Source organism: Poecilia reticulata, chromosome 4, assembly GCF_904066995.2.
Source record: "Poecilia reticulata chromosome 4, P_reticulata-male-v2, whole genome shotgun sequence".
Taxonomy (NCBI): Eukaryota; Metazoa; Chordata; class Actinopteri; order Cyprinodontiformes; family Poeciliidae; genus Poecilia; species Poecilia reticulata.
In genome coordinates this window covers 9,894,729-9,915,632 of record NC_088833.1, presented here as the reverse complement: position 1 = coordinate 9,915,632, position 20,904 = coordinate 9,894,729, and the positions used below count along the sequence as shown (strand labels likewise).

General features: G+C 36.6%; 1 protein-coding gene across 1 annotated transcript in view; it reads right to left on the bottom strand.

Annotated features, from left to right (window-relative positions):
* The window catches only part of brinp3a.2 (bone morphogenetic protein/retinoic acid inducible neural-specific 3a, tandem duplicate 2), a 56,587-nt gene that overhangs the window by 9,145 nt on the left and 26,538 nt on the right, over positions 1–20,904 (bottom strand). The window contains exons 3-7 of the mRNA XM_008406674.3: positions 12,971–13,161; positions 8,703–8,893; positions 4,198–4,303; positions 3,745–3,981; positions 1,325–1,547 (exon numbers count right to left, since the gene is read on the bottom strand). Of these exons, the coding sequence (XP_008404896.2) occupies positions 1,325–1,547; positions 3,745–3,981; positions 4,198–4,303; positions 8,703–8,893; positions 12,971–13,161 (948 nt within the window). The remainder of the gene's footprint in view (positions 1–1,324; positions 1,548–3,744; positions 3,982–4,197; positions 4,304–8,702; positions 8,894–12,970; positions 13,162–20,904) is intronic.

Here is a 20,904-nt window from a genome sequence, read left to right as displayed (position 1 = left end):
ATCAGCTGCATAGATAAGCGATTAATGTGAGTTTGGTATTGTGGTGGAGGAACCGGAGCAGTTCACAAGCAGGAATGCTCAGAGAGAAAAGAGACCGAAACTGTATGTCAAGAACCCTCTATAGATTAATCTGGCAGTTGATCTATGTGCTGTTGCCACGATCGCTGCTGCCATTACTGTGGTAGCTGAGCTGAAGTGATGTAGCATGACTGACAGTGATGGCTAGAAGCATCACCTTTTGCAAACACCCCTTCAGCACCCTCGCATTGGCATGTCTAGGTTTTACTGACAAGTGACTGTTTTCTGGTACAGAAATAATGACTGTCTTTCCTCGGCAGTGAACACTGGAGGAGCCAAGCACTGCTATAACACACCACATCGCTATGACGGTGGTTGGAGTGGCCTAGACAAATAACATTTCAACTTTAATACGGGTGTTTTCTTTATTTTTCTGAAAACATTTAATTGCTCGTGATTATTTTAGTAAACGTGAAGATGCCTTAAATAAACCATTGTTGTTTATGTGAAAAAAATGAAGCCCCTGATATAGACTTGGGTATTATTTCTAAAAATAAAACACCTAAACTAAGCTGTGAGGCCAGTGACAAAAAAAATAATTATGAAAGATTTAAAAAATTGAACTTCATACTAATGATGAAAAAATGCCCAAACCATCGAATTTCTCAGGGAGGTTGGTGCTTACCTTAAGATGTGAGAAAAAAAACTGTATATAGTTTAAAGTGAATAAGAGTAACGTGACCAAAACATATGAAATCATAATCGTAAATTTGGGATGTATGAAGTAGAGTAACTTAAAGCAGGGGTTTTCATTCTTTAAACTTTTGCTGTTGTTATACGTATCACCCCATTCACATATTTCACTGATGTTGTGGGATTTGCCTGCTTAAGCTGGTGGGTATTGCGATGCAAAATGATGCCTGTGTTGCCTTGTCATTTACAGTGACAAAAGTATGAACTGCTTTTTGCTGTGACTGCAGTTCATTTACCCTCCAGTCAAAAACCTCCCAGGGCTCAGCAGACAACACTATGGCAGTGGAGGATCTTCAGATCCAGCCCATGAAAATCTAAAATTTAAATAATTCTGGTCGTATTTCCTTCTTTTTTTATTTTGTGTGGCCCAGATTCTGTTTCTTTGCTCACCATATGTTTAAATGGTAGAAAAAAAACTATCCATTTTATTGCTGGCAAAGACTTGGTGAAGTTGGCTAAATGTTCACACTTTTTTTTTTGTTGTTGTTCTTCAAAAAGCCCTTACTTAAGCAAACATTTAACATATAAAGAAAGAATATAAACGTGTCCTCACCGCTCTCTTGGTATCCGAATTTGAGGTTGTCTGTGACATCTTTTACTGAGACTGAAGAGCTTGAAAATAACTCTTTGGGCTCGTCTGGAGAGGACCCGCATGCTGTTCTCAAGCTGCTCATACCGCCACTGAAACAGGCTGTCCAAGGACCACAAGTGTTGAATAGATGACACATTCAGGAAGTAGCTCTGGGGAAGTCTGGTGTAGAAGGCTTTAAATTCATCTGCAACAACAATAATCAGGGTCGACATCATCACAGTGTTTATGTTCTGAAACACAGCATCCAGCACAGCAAGACGGGGACTTGGATGTAAAGGAGGAAATTGTGTTAAAAATTATAGACAGGCAGAAACACCACAATTCAGTTTAGACAATATATTTTAAAACAGAAAGAAACCAGTTCCTGATATTTTTAGAAAACGAGGAGGGCGATAAGTGCGGTTTAGCACCATTTGCATAACTGTCTACTATCAACATTATATTGTACCTATAATGTTGTACCTGTAGTATAGCACTCAAGAACATATTTCAAAAATAGTTAGGTGTGTGAAATGAGATTTGAAGTTCTTACTTACAGAAAAACAAGTAATACTGAATTTTATTAAACACATGGATGCAATAGGAATTTACCTGACCTTTTGCTGTACCAATGCACACAGTAGTTACAAGAATAGATAGAGGAAATCATATTCATTTAGAAGTCATCCCATCCATGTTTTGCATGAGCCATGCATAAACAAGTCTTTTGGAAACTTGTATTTTTCATGAGCCAAAGTTTAGTTTATCAGGGTTGGGAAAGTAGGACAAGAGAGAAGTTTGTAGTGTGAGCTGAAAGAATTTACATCTGAACAGATGAAAAACATTGAAACACACCACACACCTCTTACTTAGATTTCCCTGTCATGAGTGTACAGCATGTGAAGCTTGCCAACAAGACTGCATTCATGTTTACGGCTTGTTTCCGTCACATAAATTCAGCTGTAGCTTTTTTGTTGCTTGTTCATGTGGCACGCACCTCTATAAATGACAAGAATCACTTCTTGAACAACAGATCGGCATGCAGCCAAGTATGCTAAAAAACATACTGGATGCACCCTTTATGTTTTGCAAGTAGAGACCCCATTTTTCATTCAGCTCCGAAGACAATGTTCAAACCCTTTCTATTTTGTCAAAGAATATGAAATCTGAATTTAGACCTTAAAATCCAATGTTTGTCTAGAAGCCCAAAACTGGGTGTAATCGCCATATTTTCCTGACAGACAGTTTCTGCTGACTTTGTAAACTAATTGCCATACAATTTGCAATCTTTATTTTTAATTTTGCAGAGACCTATGGAACTAACATGCAGAATGTATTGCTGACCAGCTGCTACAACATCAACATCTTTATATAAACAAACAAAAGTGTTGAAATTTTAAATGCCATAACAGCAAATTAGGCATATTGTGTAGGTTGTGTTCACATACTTAATGTGACACATTTGCATTTTAATAAGAAAATACACAAACACACAGCAAAGGCAGTTTCCATTTTGTTCTATTCTATTCTGATTTAGAAAAATATAATTGGAGATATACTTGTACATCCAGAGGAGCTGGCACAGCTCAGGCAACATTATATCACTAATTTATTACTAAAGGTGCCATGTTATATTTTTGGCACTTGATAAAATTCCTTAGCCCTATACGTTCTCTGCTTTAGTGCTAGGACTTATTTGCATCTTTAGTCGATAAAGCACTGCACTGTGATATCTCTTGTTGAAGGACATTTTTATGACACTTTTAGGTGTCTGCATTCTGGACACACTCCTGCCCTCACTTTACAGCCAGCAATTAAAACATAAAGTTTGAAGGTAATTGCAGTGAGTAATATTTCAGAATAATGCAAATCTGGATAAAAAGACATCAATTTTGATTTCACCTGAGTAATAATGGTCAGGGCAGGGTGACCGAGCACAGCAATAATAACTAAACATTGTGCTAAGAGCTTCTATTCAACCTCTGTTTCCCCGGTGATTGGAAAAGCTGGACTAGCAATAAATGGGTTTTATAGCTGATTAATCTTCTGCAGACTTACTGTAAACTGCCCAAGCTGAAAGTTGTTTCTTTTTTTTTTTTTTTTACATTTTTTATCTTATTCTATGCTATTCATGTCATGTTTTTAATTCTATATGCAGATAGCATGCCAGAATTCAATACTCTTACTCAGCTATTATTGTTCAACCCTAAATCAGAGTAGGGAGAGATATATGAATAGGATTCTCAGTCAGGTTTAATGGTGCGGATAAAATACCTGAATTCATGCCCACCCTCTCTCATATAAATGATTTATATGCAAAAGTCGTATTTTCTCCAAGTATGATGAGGCAAACAAGCTGAGGGGAAGCAATAATTCCTTATTTTTTATGAGGACTTTCTCACCTGATTCTTCAAATTCTTTATAAAGCAACCCCCATGTCTCTGTTATTCTCTCCAGGCTCTCCTCCATGGCTTGGATGTCCATGTAGGGGCAGTTGCACTCTGGAAACTTGGGATCACAGTTGCACCAGCAATCATTGTCCTTGCAGACAAACTCACCCTCTCCATTGCAGGCTATGTAGCTGAGAGCAGCCTGCACAAAACTTTCTCTCAGGTAGTCTGGTAGGATCACTTGCAAGCCTGTAAAATCAAGCTGGTTTTAGTACCGCCATGAAGATGTGCACGGAGGGAGTGACACTGAAAGTGTGGGGGCCATAAAGTGCTGGCTGAGCTGATAACTTACTTAATAAAATCTATAAATCTATATATATATATCTGTATGCCAAACAGATATATTAGGAAACACACAAAAAAAAAGAGAGCGAGAGAAAAAAAACGGGTAAAAAATGTACAAACCTTGCAGCTGGACTTTATTTTCAGGACTCTGAACGAGGACAGAACTGACGGAGTCAAGGTTGTCATAGTTACTACACCCGAGAGGGCCTGTTCGCGTCTCTGTCACCTGGGCAACAACAACAAAATGTAATTTATAACTACTCCACTTTATTCATTTTAGCAAAGTGCATCGCTAACCTAAAGAGTACTCTTACTTGATGAGAAAAGAAAAATGTTTCTAGGGTAATGTAAATGGGTAATGTAAATTGGTATTCCTGATCTCTTAAAATAAAGCCATTTTAACATAATCAATTGTACATTTGAATGTAAAATAAGTAAGCTCCTTTCTGCTGAATAGCTGAAGGAGCACTTTGCTGTTCTCATTTTAAGGCAAGAATGGTTCCACACTCTTTATTTATTTTTTGTCTAAGCCCTTAATTAAGGACATTCCAAATGACTCTTGCCACAAAGCCCCTTTCTTCACTTCATCTGCAAGAGCCCATTTTACCTTTTCCCATTCTCTTACGGTGACAGTGACGTGCATACAAGTAGATCTCGTTTTTCTCTCTTTGTGGTTTTTTGACTTTGTATTTTGCTTAGCAATCTGTCCAACTCTGGCTTGCCAGGAGACAATTGTTGTACAGTGATAGATGGATGAGGCAAGACAATTGGGGTAAGTTGATCAGCAAGATCATCATAAAGGGTTCAATAAAAAACTGCTGTTGTACAAACTCAGTATTCTGCCTTTTTATAAAACAACATCAAACATTGGAACAAAAAGACAAATACAATGAATAAACAGAAGGAAAGGGGCATTGCTTTACTGAATGTCTTAAAATACATTTATATCACTTTATTAATCCTTTCCTGAATTATGTGGGGTTTTAATGCTTATATGAATCTGAGGAAATGAGACACAATGCTAGATTCTTAACCACATGCATATTTAATCCTTAAAATGAATTATTTGATAAGCCATATGATATGCCATATGGAAAAACATTGAATGATGAGCAGAACATTCGATTTCCGCTTTGCTTAGCAGCTGCCTTTCACTGCTGATACATTCTGGTATATTACAAAAAGCTTAATAGGACATTATTAGCCACCTGTATGTAGGCATATGATAAAATTTGGAAGTAATGTGGATGGAGGAATACTGTGGTTCTCCTCTGCGTTTAGCAGTGTCTCTCATGATGTGGGAACTTGATGCTCTGTGTACACTGAGGCAGAAATATTCCATATATTTGAGTGATTTTTGTTTTAATAAAAAAAAAAGACTGCAACTTTCTTTATTAGGTAAAGATGATGTGTTTTATTAGGGTATCTCAACTGAGAAATTTAGAACAAACAAGAATAGAGAAACAAAAAGACGTACGTTTTTTTCTGATGTTTTATAAAGCATATAAAAAATCAGGAGGTTTCAAAAAGTGACAGCAGAAGCTATCAATATGTTCAGCTGTTATCCACAGCGTTGAATACTGACATATTGTTTATATTATTTAAGTGTGTTTGTACATCATATGTTTATTCATGTGCCAATTTATTGGTAGCTTAGTAAAGGTGTAGGATGTTACCTAATTTGGAAATTACTCTTTCAGTAAAACTATAAAATAGTGTGATAACAGTTATGCAAGTGTGACTGAAACAGTTTGAGTTTGTTTTTACCTTTTTGATGTTAAACCTGAAACCGTATATTAGTCCATCAACCCGTAAAGCATATGTGTATGGTCTGTCCACATTCATACATTCAATATACATGGGTAAAAAGCTTGTGGTTGTTTTTTGTGTTGTTTTCCTGATACTTTAATTCATTTGACCCAACGTGTGTCAATGTTAAATAAATGTGATCTTTAGTGATACTGATGAATTAATCGTATGCACAGAAATGTAAGCATAAGTAGATTTTCATGTGGTAACAGAATAACACAGCTGAATGAAAAAATAAATTATTTAATCTGTCTAAATTATCTCATCCGACAAGAATAAATTAATTAAGGGCTTATAGTTTCGGTTTATAATTTTAGTTTTTTTTTTTTTGTTTTTGTTTTTACATGATTTGGTCTTCCTACAAATTTCAAATTTGTTAGTGTGTGCTGCATAGATGTACTGTCTAGGCACCAAACTGCACATTTCAGAACCTATTTGCTAAAAAAAGAGTCTGCTTTTTGAATATGAGAATTGTATTACTGACAGCAGAAATGTGAAGTCATTAACACAGTCAACTCACAATAAGTGAAGTTCTTTATGAACATACTTTGGTATTTTCCCACTGTAGTCAATCCACTTGGTCATGGAACAGACAACAATCAATAGTGAGAGATTGAGTACACAGAAATGTGTTTGTCATTACAAGAGTGCAATAAATCCAGAGGCAATCCATCGGATGGCAGGATAAAATTAAAGGTTCCTGCTGTTCTCTTGGTCAAGACTGAAGCCTTGTTTATCACTTTGTGTAGAGTGACTGGCAAACAACATTTGAGTAAGGCAGAGGTATCTCTATTGATTCGGTTCACAAAAATTGCAAGGTGCAACAAAAATGCATCCCTTTGCTCTTGGATATCTCTGAAGTCATTACTCTTTGTACAAACAAGCAGATCCAATCAGAAAACTTCACCCTGTACCAACACGTCCTGAAGAAATTCCACATTTCAAAGGCATCGTGATGCATTTATACTCCTCAAAAATGAGCTTCAATTTGCAATTTTCATGGCTGAAGCATGCAGGCAATGCCTCATCGGTCTTCTCTCATTCATTCCTCAGCTTGCTAGATTTTAGATTTATGCAGAGAGCTCCAATCTGTTCTGTGGGTCAACGCCTTTAGGAAAGGATGCACAAGTGTGGAAGAATCTGTCACCCTTTTGACTCACTTTCCACTGATTATAAAGGTGAATCTGTGCTTTTTCCACTTCCCACCTGTCAGTCACACCAGATGACTGCCTTTGGACTATTAAAGCACAACCTCACATACTCTCTGTCCCTCTGTAACCACAGAAGGAATCCTTGATTCCCAGAAATAAAACAGACAAAAGCATTTGCCGCAACTGATCTGCTGTGCCCACTTCGACTGCAAAAACTCACCGTTCTCTGAACAAATTATTGCAACAGCCACAGAGCTTTGACATGAGTGTAGAGAATGTGACTCATATTCTGTTGGAGAAGGAGCTACCACAGCCAGCTCCCGCTGTGCCCGGAGAACAGAAAATGGCAGAGAAGAGGGACACCCTTCCCTCTGTCACCCTATTAACCCCACGCTACCTGAAGGTGACAACTGGAGCTTGTGACTTGTCCCCAGCCGTGTTTCACAGGACTCATTTATCTTCCCCTCACCATATGTGCTCATCACAGTGCTTCCTGCAGACTCAGTGTGCTCAAAGCAGCTGATGATCATATTTTATCACAAGCAGGCAAATAAAACGAGTATTTCTCTTTTTAGCTCTCATTGATGCTGTAATGGTGTTTTACTAAGGACATTAACTATGACAACTGTGCACAACTAGCCATCTTTAAATTTGAATCTGAAATTCAAATGTGTAGCTTGAGAGCCGATTGCTTAAAATGCGTTTAAACTGTTTGAAATTAACCCAATTTAAAAAAGAAAAATACATGTATGAAAAATATGCACACATTTTATCTGTGTAAATTTGAATCCATATTTCTATGTGCAATTGTGCTGTTTGACAGCTAGAAGACAGTAAGTGAGAGAAAATAAAACCAATTATTAATAAATCTACACACCTTTGTTTTAGATTATGACAAACCTTTTCCAACACATGCAAACTTTTTGTCTGACAACCACAGTTACAACATGCTGGTGATCTGACTGTCGGAGTTGAGGACATTTTGGCTGCAGTATCTGTGCTTTCCCGAAAGCTTGGTGAAATTATTGGTCCCTGGAAGGTTTTGGAATCAAAATGTTAGATTTATTCCTTATGATCTATGTACAGATAAGCTAATAATTGTTGATGATTCTCATAGCCAACAGCTGGTTTTCTGTCTTTTGTTCTTTTACATGGTATTATCGCCCTTTATTGACCTTAGTCAGACAGGAAATGGGCTAATCGCCTCAGGACCACGCACAGCTTTGAGATAAAAAGCTGTTTCTTGTAATTTAACTCAACATTTTACTGTAAATTTCTAGAACTTTGTTTTTTCTTCTGTACTTTTTGCATTATACAATATGAAATAATATTACTCAAAATAGTCTAAAACACTTGTTCATGATAAAGATGATTTTTTTAGTTTAAGAGAATGCTCAAATGTTCCAAGACAGTAAACATTAATAAATGTAATTTATAAATGTGAACATAGGTTAGGAGGGAAAACAGGAAATTGCCAGATGTGAGATAGAGAATTTAGACGTGTCGCTAGCTACCTTTGCAGACTTTTGTCAATATATCAGTGATGCCGTTTCTCTTTAATGTGTCATTGTTTTATATGAGACTCAATGTGGATGGAAAGTGTGATAGTATGTGCATTTACTCTCGTAAATAATATCTTTAAAAAACTTAATAAAAAGTCATTACCTTTATGGCAGTGGAGGCAATCTGGATGTGGTGCAGTTTGCGCAGAGTGCTCTCCCTGTCAATGAAGTAAGAAGCGGCGAGCTGGTGCAGAGCTTCCAGAGTCACAGTAGAGGAGTTACCAGAGAAATCGCTCACCTCTGCTTTCTTACTCAGCTTCCTTTTGTCCACAAATATTGTAAGAGCTTCTTCCCCTGCATGGAAAAGGAACAGAATTTCTCTCATTGTTTTTTTTTTTTTTTTTTTTTTTTTTTTTTTTATGAATCAGAGGTGCATTAAAGCCTTGCAAGAATAACCTTTCTCTGAGCTTTCTAGAGAATATTCTGCAGTGGCAATGGTTTGTATGATTTCAGGCTTTTTCTCTGACTTTATCACCCAGAACACATAAAAATGAAGTGTTTATCTAAATGTGACAAAGTGTCATGCTTTCCAACTGTTTTAATAGGAGTGTAGCTTTACATTGTCTATTTCTGGCACCAGAAGTAATATGAATGCTCCCAGAAAACCCTAGTGTTTTTATGTACATGCTTGTCAAGTGACTTCTGATTGAAAGACTATTGCTAATATTTGTAGAATTGCACTTTTCATGTTGGAGTAGCTCTATTATGTTTGTTCTGATTTGTTCATTTTCCAGACTTTTGTTCATAATTTTTTGGATTAGGGAATGCTTTTTCAGACAATTACTCCCTTTGGTCGTGGATAGTGTGCAGCTGGAAGGATTTTTGCTCCCTTTTTTTTTTTTTTTTACTTTCAGGGTTATTGTTAAGATTCATAACCACTGCAACAAGTGCTTTAGATTAGATTCAAAAGCTCAACTAATACCTGAACAACGACCCCAAACCCCAGAGGAATTGAAAAGGAGGCTTCACGGATAAAGAGCAGAACCAAAGTACAGAGAGAAAAGGAGGAAGTTCAAACCATCTTTTCCACTGATCATATTCCCAACACCAGCATCTTTTAGTCTGGCTTTCCATCCATACTACCAGACTAGGACTTAAAGAGTACATGAGATGGATTAGAAGTGCTTGCTAACAACAGATGGTTTCATCCAGAATATTGAGAATATCATCATTATGTTATATAAATACAGGTATATTTGCTGCAAAGCTGAATTCTACTGGATATCCTTCCTGCCCCACAGAATCAACATTCACAATGACGCTCTAAATATTTAAAGATATTTGGATTATATAAGTCATTACAAAACTGCATGTCTGTTTTTAATAAGTAAAGTATTCATGAACTAAGATGAATTATTAGATTAGCTACCTTTGGTCCCGACATAATTCAATGCCGAACCAAAACAAAGGGTGAAATGCACTGTAGTCAGTGAACAAAAAGAAACTGAATAGCACAATAAACCGCTCGTGCTTTATTTTGCAGAACAAGTTTATTTCATTTTATTTTTTGTAATGAATCTAGCCTGAGGAAAAAAAATGTCAGGTGTAAGCTTCTTCTTTGCTTTATTTGTTTTGCTCTGAAATGCCCAAAAAAATAATTTAAGAGTTACGTTTGAAGGATATACATGTCATCATCACTATGATTATGAGGCTTCGATGTACATGAACAGGTTGTCATAAACAACAGTTCACAGTAAAAGGATGTACCTGATAATAACAACAACCTTGGATTCATATTAAATGTTGTTGACAACTTATTTGGAATTTCACCAGCTACAACTCCAGACAGTAAATATGTCTATTTCCCTGCACACTTCTTGAAAACTGGTAGTTTAGGCCACAATTCCCTTTGTGTCCACGTTACAAATAGTTTTTTAACAGTTTTATTCAATTATATGTATAATAGGTACTTTGTCAACAAATATTATTTTACAAACATTAGAGAGAAACCATGACTGATGGTCACATTACCAAGATGACAACAACAACAAAAAAAGGTTGTATTTGTAATCTATATGTGGAATTTCTTTGATAAGGTTCTTCAGTCCTCTTCTCTTATCTGAAGTAAACTTGATTTATACTTTGGTTCCCAAGATTTATACTCTATGTCATCTAACACATTTTCAAACAAGAAACATTTGCACCACAAAAACATTCATGAGTAATTTTCAGAAATTAATCTATAGCTTAACAGTGGCTTAACCTTAAAGCACAATTTGTTTTTCTTCAGGAGAGCCACTCAAAAAAGCAGATAATTATAAGCTTCACAAAACACCAGCACATCCTCCATAAGCACCTCTAAAGAATAAGGATTCTTGATCATAGCTAGAAAAGGTCGTGCCACCCAGCATCTAAAGCCACTGATCATAGCAATCGCCTCTTCATAAGTTTAAGGGCTGGGGTGCAGCAGACGGTCTATGCTTTAAGAGTTCCTCAGACACTGCACATCATCTTTCTCATTATAATGCAGTGTTAATGCTTCTGAGTCATTTTTCTGCCAACTGCCTTTCTTACTCAACTGCTGAAGGGCACACTCCTAATATCACAATCTATTTATTAATTTCATTAAGTCCATATGTTTCTGAACACAGAGGCAATCCATACGGAACCGCAAAGACGGTTCTCGGGCAAAGATCCAAAGCAAACTCCTCATTCTCCTCTGTCTATGACACTAACACACTGGCTGAGAGCCAGAGTGTGGGGCAACATCAGCTCAGGATGCCTGAGATGGTTGCATTATGTACAGCCACTCACAACAGCAACCTTTTCAAAGCTTGGAGTTAGGGCCGAAGTAATTGACAAGTGTTGCTTTGTAAAAGCAAATCTCTTTGAGAGAAGCCTCGACCTCTCTGGCATCTTAAAAAAGTTTTCCTTTTATTCCTTTTCTTTTTTAGGAAAGTCAGCGAGCCATTAGTGCATGACCATTCAACAGTCTGTGAAGGGAAAAAAAAAAAAAAAAAAAAAAACTTTGGATGACCATGACACTGCACAAGTATTTACGAATACATAGTAAATGGTCTACATTTGTATAGTGCTTTATCAAGTCAGAGGACGACAAAACGGTACAAGCTACAGTCAGTCATTCCCTCTGACCACCACCAGCAGGCAAGAAAGGAAAATGTATTGCCGAAAAACACGATTGAGATAGATGGGGGGGTACAGGAGTACCGCCGGGGTTCAACCTGGCAACCAAAGCCAATATATTAAATTATTTTATGAAGTTTTTTTGGTTACTTTAAGTAAACTCCAGTAATGTGAATCACCATCTGCTGTCCACGGAGAACACCTGGAAGATTTTATTATCTCAAGTTGCACAGTTTAGTGAAGCCAAGATCATCATCAATGAAAATAATTCATTCAGTAACATTTCCCCCTGGGCCATACCATATTTTATAAACTAAATGCTTGTTCTGTGAAAAATTTAAATAATAATTAAAAGAAAAGAAAAGAAGGTGCATTCTTGTGGCTTTATTACTTTGTCTTAAGCCAATGGCATAAAAAAGAAAAACAAAAATCCTGATTAACTCTGTAGCTGCACCTGATGTGCATATATATCATACATACAACAACATCTGTTGTCATTTCACGTTGCATTACTGTTGGATGTTCAGTGAAACATAGATATAAAAAAAAATGAATACCAAAGAAGAAGGTATTTAAATAGCTTCCCTTTCTGTGACAGTTTATCAAATCTCTTTCTGACCTACTCATATTTGCATTCATAAATTACACAATAATAGCTGTAGAGCTGTTATAGTCTATAATGGTCTTGTCTCACACCAGGAACCTCATAAGGTTTAGTGCCTTGCTATAAAAAAAGCACACTTCTGTAGGGTTCTTCAAGAAAAAATGTTGCACAACTGACTTCAAAACGTCTCTGTACAAAAGCACTTTTGAAGTGAATGTTGTTAATTTATTCCTTGTTAATTTAAAAGGAATAAAGTTCAATTCAACTGGTGAATCCATGCAGCATATATGACTGCACAATATTGCTTTGTCTTCACAGTATCTTAGTATGCACTATTAACATAGCAGGGGACTTTTCAGAATATTAAATGTGTTAGCTATTATTTATTAAGCGTTCACACTTTGCATTCCATTAAAAATTCAGTATGTTGGAAGCAGATTTACTGCAATAGATTCCCACACCAGACGCTGTTGAAAAGATCAGAGGCTGATTAGCTCAGGTAAGTGTTGGAAGTGTCTTAATCTCAAACAAAAGAAAGAAAACTTATGAACATGTGGACATACCACAGCTGACATCATCGCAGCATTCAACAAAAATATTACAACTGCATTCCTGCCTAATTCATTCTTGCTGTTAAACACAAAAATGATCATTCAGAGAAAAGCAGTAATAATTTCTTTTACCTCCAAGTGTTGCTGTTAATAAGAAGTGAGTCCCATACTTTTTGATCAGATTGTCAGTGATCATTTGGGTTGTAGGTCTGCGGCCCAGAAGTCGAATGTTTCTGATGAACTCTGGGGTTAAGGGTAACTGTGACTCCAGGAAATCTCTTCTCTCCACTGCAAGGTTGTTCACCTTCCATCGTCCAAACTCCCTGTTAGGAATAGTCACACAAGAACAAAAAATAAAGTAAAACAACAACAAAAAATCCAAAGATTTACATGCCAGTTGCTGAAAGCAAATGTATTTTTATATAAACTGCTAAAAAATAAAAAGCATAGTGATGATGTTTTAATATTCTCCAGGGAGTCCAGACTTCTAAAACCCACGAGCTGTTTTTCTACACAAGGTTGTTTATTTTGGTTATGACCTTATTGATTTAGAGTTAAAAGTAACATATAAAATGACTGACCAAAAACAGGAACTTAAGAAAACAAGATGTAAACAAGCTGATCTTAAAATGTAATTAAAACTGAGGTTATTTATAGAAACAGAACTTATCATGGACACTTTTTTAGATAAACTATTTAATCTGTTTAATTAATTACTCAAAAAAATATATTTTAGTTGCCTAATTTGTTAATCCCTCAGTGAAGACAAACATTATCTGCCATAAAATTGTATATATAAATATTACATTATTTTAGAGTGACTCCCATGCTCTTACATACATTACAAAGGCCTAAAGGATCTATTCTCCCTAAGCTCAAATAAAAATAATTAGACAAATACAAATCCTATTAAAATCAAAACAACTGATTAACTACAAAGAGTGAGTTCAACTTTTGTATCACAAAATTAGCAATTTTACATCAATAGCAAGTTCATACCCATTTGTTTAGCATTGTATGATAAATAAATACATTGCGAAGGACTAACTTATATATTCTCTCAAAAATAAGCAATTAGACTAACCAAACATAAATCCTATTAATATCAGTTCAAAACACCATAACCAAAACTAAAGTTGAAGTGTCATGGTGTGTGTTGATGTTGGACTCAAATGCAACAGGCTGAAACTTTGAGTTAATTTCAAAGATTTAATAAAAAACGAAAAAAGAAAAACTTACAACAAAAAGCCAGAACACAGGAAGCCACAGCAAAACAAAAATAACATAACCAGGAAGTTCTGTCAAGTAACAGGAATTCTCAGGATTAAACAGGAGGAATCAGCAAAGCGTGACTGAGAATGAGTTGCTTAAGTACTGGGAGGTTAAATGATGAACAAAAGACTCAGGCTGAAGAGCTAATGGGTTGCAGGTGTGGCGAGAGCAGAAATCAGGCTGAGGAGACAGAGAGAGAAGGAGAGACAGAGAGAGAGAGAGAGAGAGAGAGAGAGAGAGAGAGAGAGAGAGAGAGAGAGAGAGAGAGAGAGAGAGAGAGAGAGAGAGAGAGAGAGAGAGAGAGAGAGTGACACGGGGGTTAGGGAGAGCACACCACAGACTAGGAAATTAATCTCACTAAACTAGACACAATAAATGAACATAACTAGAATCACTACGCAGGAACTGAAGTAAAAATAGAAACAAGTCAGAACTAATAGAAATAAGCAAAGAGCACAAATGACAAAACCCAAAACAAACTCAAACAACTGAACATCCTGGTATGTAGTAAAACAAAATATTCCAAGTTTGTTCAATGATTTATTTTAATTGATAATGGCAATGGGCAAAAAGAATCAACCTTAGTGGTTTGTATTATAGTCGATCAAATAACCACATTATTCTACACAGAATTTAAGATTCTTTCAAATTTTAATTTATTTTCATAAAGCTTTTATTCTTTCAAGACAACTTTAGATTGGCACAGCAACGAATACTAAATATTCGGATTAGTCAAACCTAGATTAAATATTTTTGAACTGGTTACTGGTTCGTTAGAACCCAGTTTAGATTTATTTGAAAAATGTATTTGTTTTACTTCAATTTAAGAAGATAAGAAAAAAAAAAACGAGAAAGAATCAGGCACAGAAAGATGGGTAAGTCCAGGGCGGCATATACACATGAACTGCCTCTGGGCCTCGGCATTAGGTTGTTTAACTGCTTCCAAAAAGAGTTTTCACCTGAAACCAATGAAATCTGTCCTACATGCTCCAAGCATACAGGAAGCTTTCCTCTGAATACAGCTCAATTTAATGTGAAACTGGATAAGAAAAGTCAAAGTTGTTCTAATAAAAATAATCTTTCAAACACAAACTGCTCCAGAATTGCCAACATGTTCAACTGCTTTTGCCATGATTTTTACTATATTTTTAAATCATCTTTCTAATGTTAAAAAGAAAAATATTACTGTACGCGCACTCATGAAAATATTGGCCTTCAAATTGAATTATAAATCTACCACATAAATTATGCACATTTGGATGTTTTCATGGAAAAACACAGCCTTTATTATTCATATTTGGAACCAACTTAAAAAATGATGTAGCTCTGTTTTTCCATATTATGAGAAAACTTAGTCTCCAAGGAAAATGTGAACTACAATCTTATAAGTGGTCCGGTATTGTTTGCAAAGTCCTTTTCAATTACAGCTGTTGCCTGGGAAACGACTCAGTTGAATATGACAGGGGGCATTTGTCCGTTTTCCATTTAACTTTAGCTTCGGTATTATCAATTTTAGCACAAAACCAGTCAAGGTCAGAGACATATCTGCCATAAATGTATATCCATGTTGGTCATCTTTACTTCAACCACTTTGCATGTGGGAACAATTCAGGAGCTTATTTTAAAAGTTCACTGAAACATGCAGCTCTGAGTCTGTCTCTATTGTCTGTTTCTACAGATTTACAGTTTATACAGATTATATGCCAAGTCAGCTTGTCACTCCAGTAATACTATTGAAATGTTTCTTTCATCATTTTTTAATTTCAGTTAAATGTTTTTGCTTGATAATTAATAGTACAGCAAATCCAAAAATGTTATATTTCTTTCATATTTCTGAGTTAATTTGTGTATTTAGTGTGGACAGCAGAATGACGGGAAACAAAGCAAGAACTTCAAAGAACCAAGATAAGAAAAGAACTATAAAAAAAAATCCAACTTTAAAACCAACGTTGACTTACATTTTATGTAAAACAGCATGCGTGTGATGTGGGATCAGAATCGAGGATGAAATGCAAGTATTTTACATCTAAACTAACAAATAACTTAGTTCACCAACTTTAATTGTAGCTGTTTAGAATTTTTGCTTTCAAACTTAAAGCTTTAGCCATAGTAGAGCAACAGTTTGAGGATATTAGTTTTCTCTTTTCACAAATGCACTTCACGGATATCTACAAAGTTTTGAATTCCGAGAAAGAAGTTACAGATGGAAATCACAAGGGAAGCTAAAAAGGCTGAGAAATGTATCTCATAGTTGCAAAGTGTGGTATTAGGTCTTCCTGTCAGCCTGGCAATAAGCAGCTACATTCCAGATAATCAGGTGAATATGAGATGAAAGGGAAAATGTTTCTTTTAGAACCATTAGTCATATTAGACAACATTCTTATTTATTAAAGACATTCATTTTTGAAGGGCTACATCTGGATGCCTCCTGAAAATCAAACGCTGTCTTGAGTGATTGATTGTTTTTGGTCACACTTCACTGTGCGGCCGGAAATAAACCTTTAGTAAATTTATATGAACTGCATTGTCCAATCAGTCAAATGTTGCACTTCTCTCTTGTCACCGTAAAAGCTTGACTGCTGTAATCAGAAAGGGTTGGGCAACCTTGGCTGCAGATGATGGATGGAAGGAGTGTGGCCTTTTGAAAGGGTATATATCACATTAAACCAGGAGTAATGAGGAAAGCTCGAACACACAGATGTTTAAATGATACAAGGTGTAAATCACTGGGGATTCAAACTACAGCACAGAAAACCTAAAGAGCAGGTAGCACAGATTTGCTTCGCATTTAGCTTTAATTTATTATTACATATTAAGATAGTCGGAGACGGTTGCGCGCATTGTTAAATGGGAGCTATAAGCAGCGTGGGAAGTAAACATAATGATGTTAAATGGAGAAGTGGTGCTCGTTGACCTTTTTGCTGACACTGTAGTATTCAGACAAAGCCACTGACTAATTTCTTGCTCAGACATATCTAGTGTAGCTATAAATCTCCACCTCATTTCATGCTATACAAATAAATGACCTCTTCAAATGGGACACGGTGTCTCCTGAGTTCCACTTTGCAGCATGGAAGCAGAAGTTTAAAGGTGCAGCATGTTCTGTGCAAGAAAAAAAAAAGAGGAATACATAGGGAGAGGGGGAGGGCAGTTGGGGGTGATACAGGTACAGAAAGTGTATTCGCAAATCCCTGCCGTCGTTCGTTTCTTCCGTTATCGCTGACTGTGATAAGCTAGCCCTGTCTTATCTTAAAACCCCGATAGGCCAAATGGTTCATCCTGCAGGAAGAGGATGAAATGAAATGGGTTTCACCACAGAGTTGATTTTAGGGTCTGCAATCCCTCCTACAACCACCTAAGTCATTATTATTATCAATTTTATTGCTCCTGTTTGCAGTGGCACATCAGTTTCACAAGTTTAATTCTCAAAGCACTATCTCACTAAAGAGTTCTTAGAATTGATGATTTTTTTTATTATTTACTTTTAGGAAACAAGAGCCTCCACTTTTCTCAAAAAGTAAAGTGTAATCAAGAATAAGATGAAAGCACTAATTATATCCAGTTTGTGTGAACTTGCATCCAAAAGAAAAGGCTGTATGATTGTCTTTTTTTTTTTTTCGAAAAGAGAAAGTGTACACATAAAAGTTTTAGAAGAACTGGAGACCTTGAGGTCAAAGGGGAGGTCACGTTCCAGGGCAGTGGAAAATAGCATTCTTAACACTGTTAAACAGCTGAGGGTAGATAGAACTGGCCGTCCTAAACAATGGAAACAGCAGGAAAATGGAATACAATAAAGTCAACTAATACCGTCGGCTCAGGGAAGAGTGAGAGAGAGCAAGGCAGGTGAAGGTAACAGCAGTAGCCGTGGTCATTGGAGCGCTCGAGGCAGTGACCCCCCTCACTGGAGATTTAGTTCCAACAGATACTGCGAGAAACATTGGCGGACCTGGGTTGGAAGCCAGGCCGGGCCTGGCACTGCAGTGTAAAAGGGGCTTTAGTAGCAGATACTACGTAGTGTGGGATAGGGAGGAGGGTTGATGCTATTTGGTGGAAATGTGTTTAAAACAGGGTTAAGGCTCAAGTGTTTATTAAATGTTTTTAGAATGGTGGGTTTGCATTTAAGCAGTACATAACAACAGTTAATATCAGTGTTTTATTTTATTCCATTTTTAGGCTTGAATACTACCCATAAAGCTTATTCCAGTCTGAAACATAATCATATTGTAACCCAATGAAGTAATCAAAGAGATTATCCTAATACAATATGCTTAGAAAAGGGCCAAACCTATGTCATCCCTCCTACCTTCACCCTGGTGAACATGGCAGCTTTCCCTTGGCAACAGTTGCTGTGAACAGGTGGCTCAGGCGGAAGGCCCACATTGTGTTTGTATTCCAAGTCATGGAGATGCTTTCCAGTGAATTTACAAAGCACACAGACTCAAATATGCTCATGCTTCCTCAAAAACACAAACCTCCCTTCATTTAGTTCAACGCACTAGTTAAACTTCTTTCATATTCAATCAGTAAGAAAAGCAGGGAATTGATTACCTGCATAACGTGGTGCGGATTTATTACTCTATCACTGCTGAGGTGGCTCGTAGGGCTGATTCTGGTAATTCATCTTCTCCTGTCATTGAGCATTTATTACAATTTAGCAGAGATGTGCATGAGGAAGACCAGAACAGAAAATAATATTGTCACTTCCAATAACTACTGCTCTTTGATCTGCACAAAAGGATGGACCTTGCAAAAAAAAATAAAAAAATACACACACACACACACATATATATATATATATATATATATATATATATATATATATATATATATATATATATATATATATATATATATATATATAGCCACTCACACATATAGTGTGAGTGGCTCTCACACTATATATATATAGTGTGAGAGCCACTGTCCAAGATGAAACAGCCAAACACAACTTCAACTGTTTTACTATGTTGGTAAATATTACAACATATTTTACATTGGTTTAGCTGTTAAGAAGTGTAAGGTAAGCCCTTTTACTATATTGTGGCCGTTTGTTGACATGCAAAATAAAATAAAAAACATTGTAAAACTAAATTGTGGCATTAGTTCTACAGATTTACCTGGGAGGAGAAGTGGCATTCACAATTTATTATTTTTTATGGTGAAATATGATAATGAGTCAGCCCTGATATCTCTAAAGACAGCTCATAATTTTTTTACATGAAACATGCAATAAAAGCCAAGTACCATTTATAACACCCGTGATGAAATGGATACCAGGTGGTGTACAAATATACCACCTGGTATAAAATACCATTTGAAATCTTTGATACCTGGTGACATAATTTTACTGTGTTTTTAGCTTCATTTGTGCATCAGTAAACTGCCACAGCGTGGGTAAAATGGACTTGGAATAGAAATAAAACATCATGTCCTGTCTTTTCTATGAAGTGTGTGTATTGTTTAATATTGTTTGCGATGTTCTCTGGAAGAGCATCATCATCTCCTCTGTTTTGAGCAGGTTAAGCTCCATGTGATTCTGACTGCACCAGTGGATCAGCTGATCCACCTCCTGTCTTTATGCTGACTTGTCATGGATCAGACCAATACAGTAAAGTCCTGTGTGAACTTCAAGAGTTTCACAGATGGGTCTGTGGAGGTGCGGTCAAGTGAGTAAAGAGAGAAGCAGAGTGGGGAGAGTGGGCAGTGTTCTTGTGTGGGAGATATTGCTGCGCAGTCTCAGCTGCTGCCGCCAGTCAGTCAGGAAGCTGTCAGGTAGAAGGCGACACTATGAGCTTATAGCGGTGCATGTTTGTGTTGGTGATGATGAAGGTTGAGGTGAAATCCATGAACAGGATTCTGCCGTATCTCCTTAGGTGGTCGAGATTGTGCAGGATGAAGAGTAATTCCAGGTTGACTATACAACATCTGCCAGAACTGTGTGCCCACAAAGCAAACCGCACATACATGTCCTCAGAAAACCCAGTGTGTGATGATCAGCAAGCTCATCCAGGTAACTAGCTACAGCTACAACAGAACTTCAATATGTGGAGTTAAAGCGAGTCTGAAGTTCTGGCCTTAACTTCCCAGTCTGGTTTCTAAAAGTCTAAATCAAAGGCAAAGAAGTTTTCCTCCATTATTATTTTTTTCTGTCTGTAGGCTGGAATGAGTACTAGCAGATACTCCCAAACTCCCAGAGTTTGGGAGTATCTGCTGGTGACAGTATAATATGTATGTTTTAAAGATGTGTAGCAATGATCCTGTTTATTTTTATACATGGTGGAACCCTTTGTTGTTGACTGTACCTTGGAAATTTCTTGGAGAGTTTTGCTTGGTTAAAATTAACAAGAATAATGATGAGAGGGTTTTGTCTTCATGTCTCATACAAGGTCAACAAGCTGTTTTTCAGCCTCTTGTCTGCAAAGATGTAGAAGGCATGTCCAAAACAAACAAGACTTGCAGATTATAACAATGAATCCAGGTAAGGGATACCGTTCTTATGTAACACTGTGAAATTAGTACATCGGCCTAATTTCTGTGGGGACAGATTCCGCCTCCTCTTTTTTTTTTTTTACCCAAGAGCTCTGTGCTACACGATGCTTAAGAGTCCTTGTCTAGTGAAAATGAGTACAAGAATATGCAAAGTGTGGGAGAGACAGACAGAGAAAAAGAGTGTGAGAGAGAGCAATATACACAGGTTGCCAAAAGTGTTAATTTGACAAATTGTGTCTTTTTACAAAGTCTTGTTTTTGACAAAGTCTTGTTTTTAGCTGATTTTCCGGAGTAAATTGTTTTAT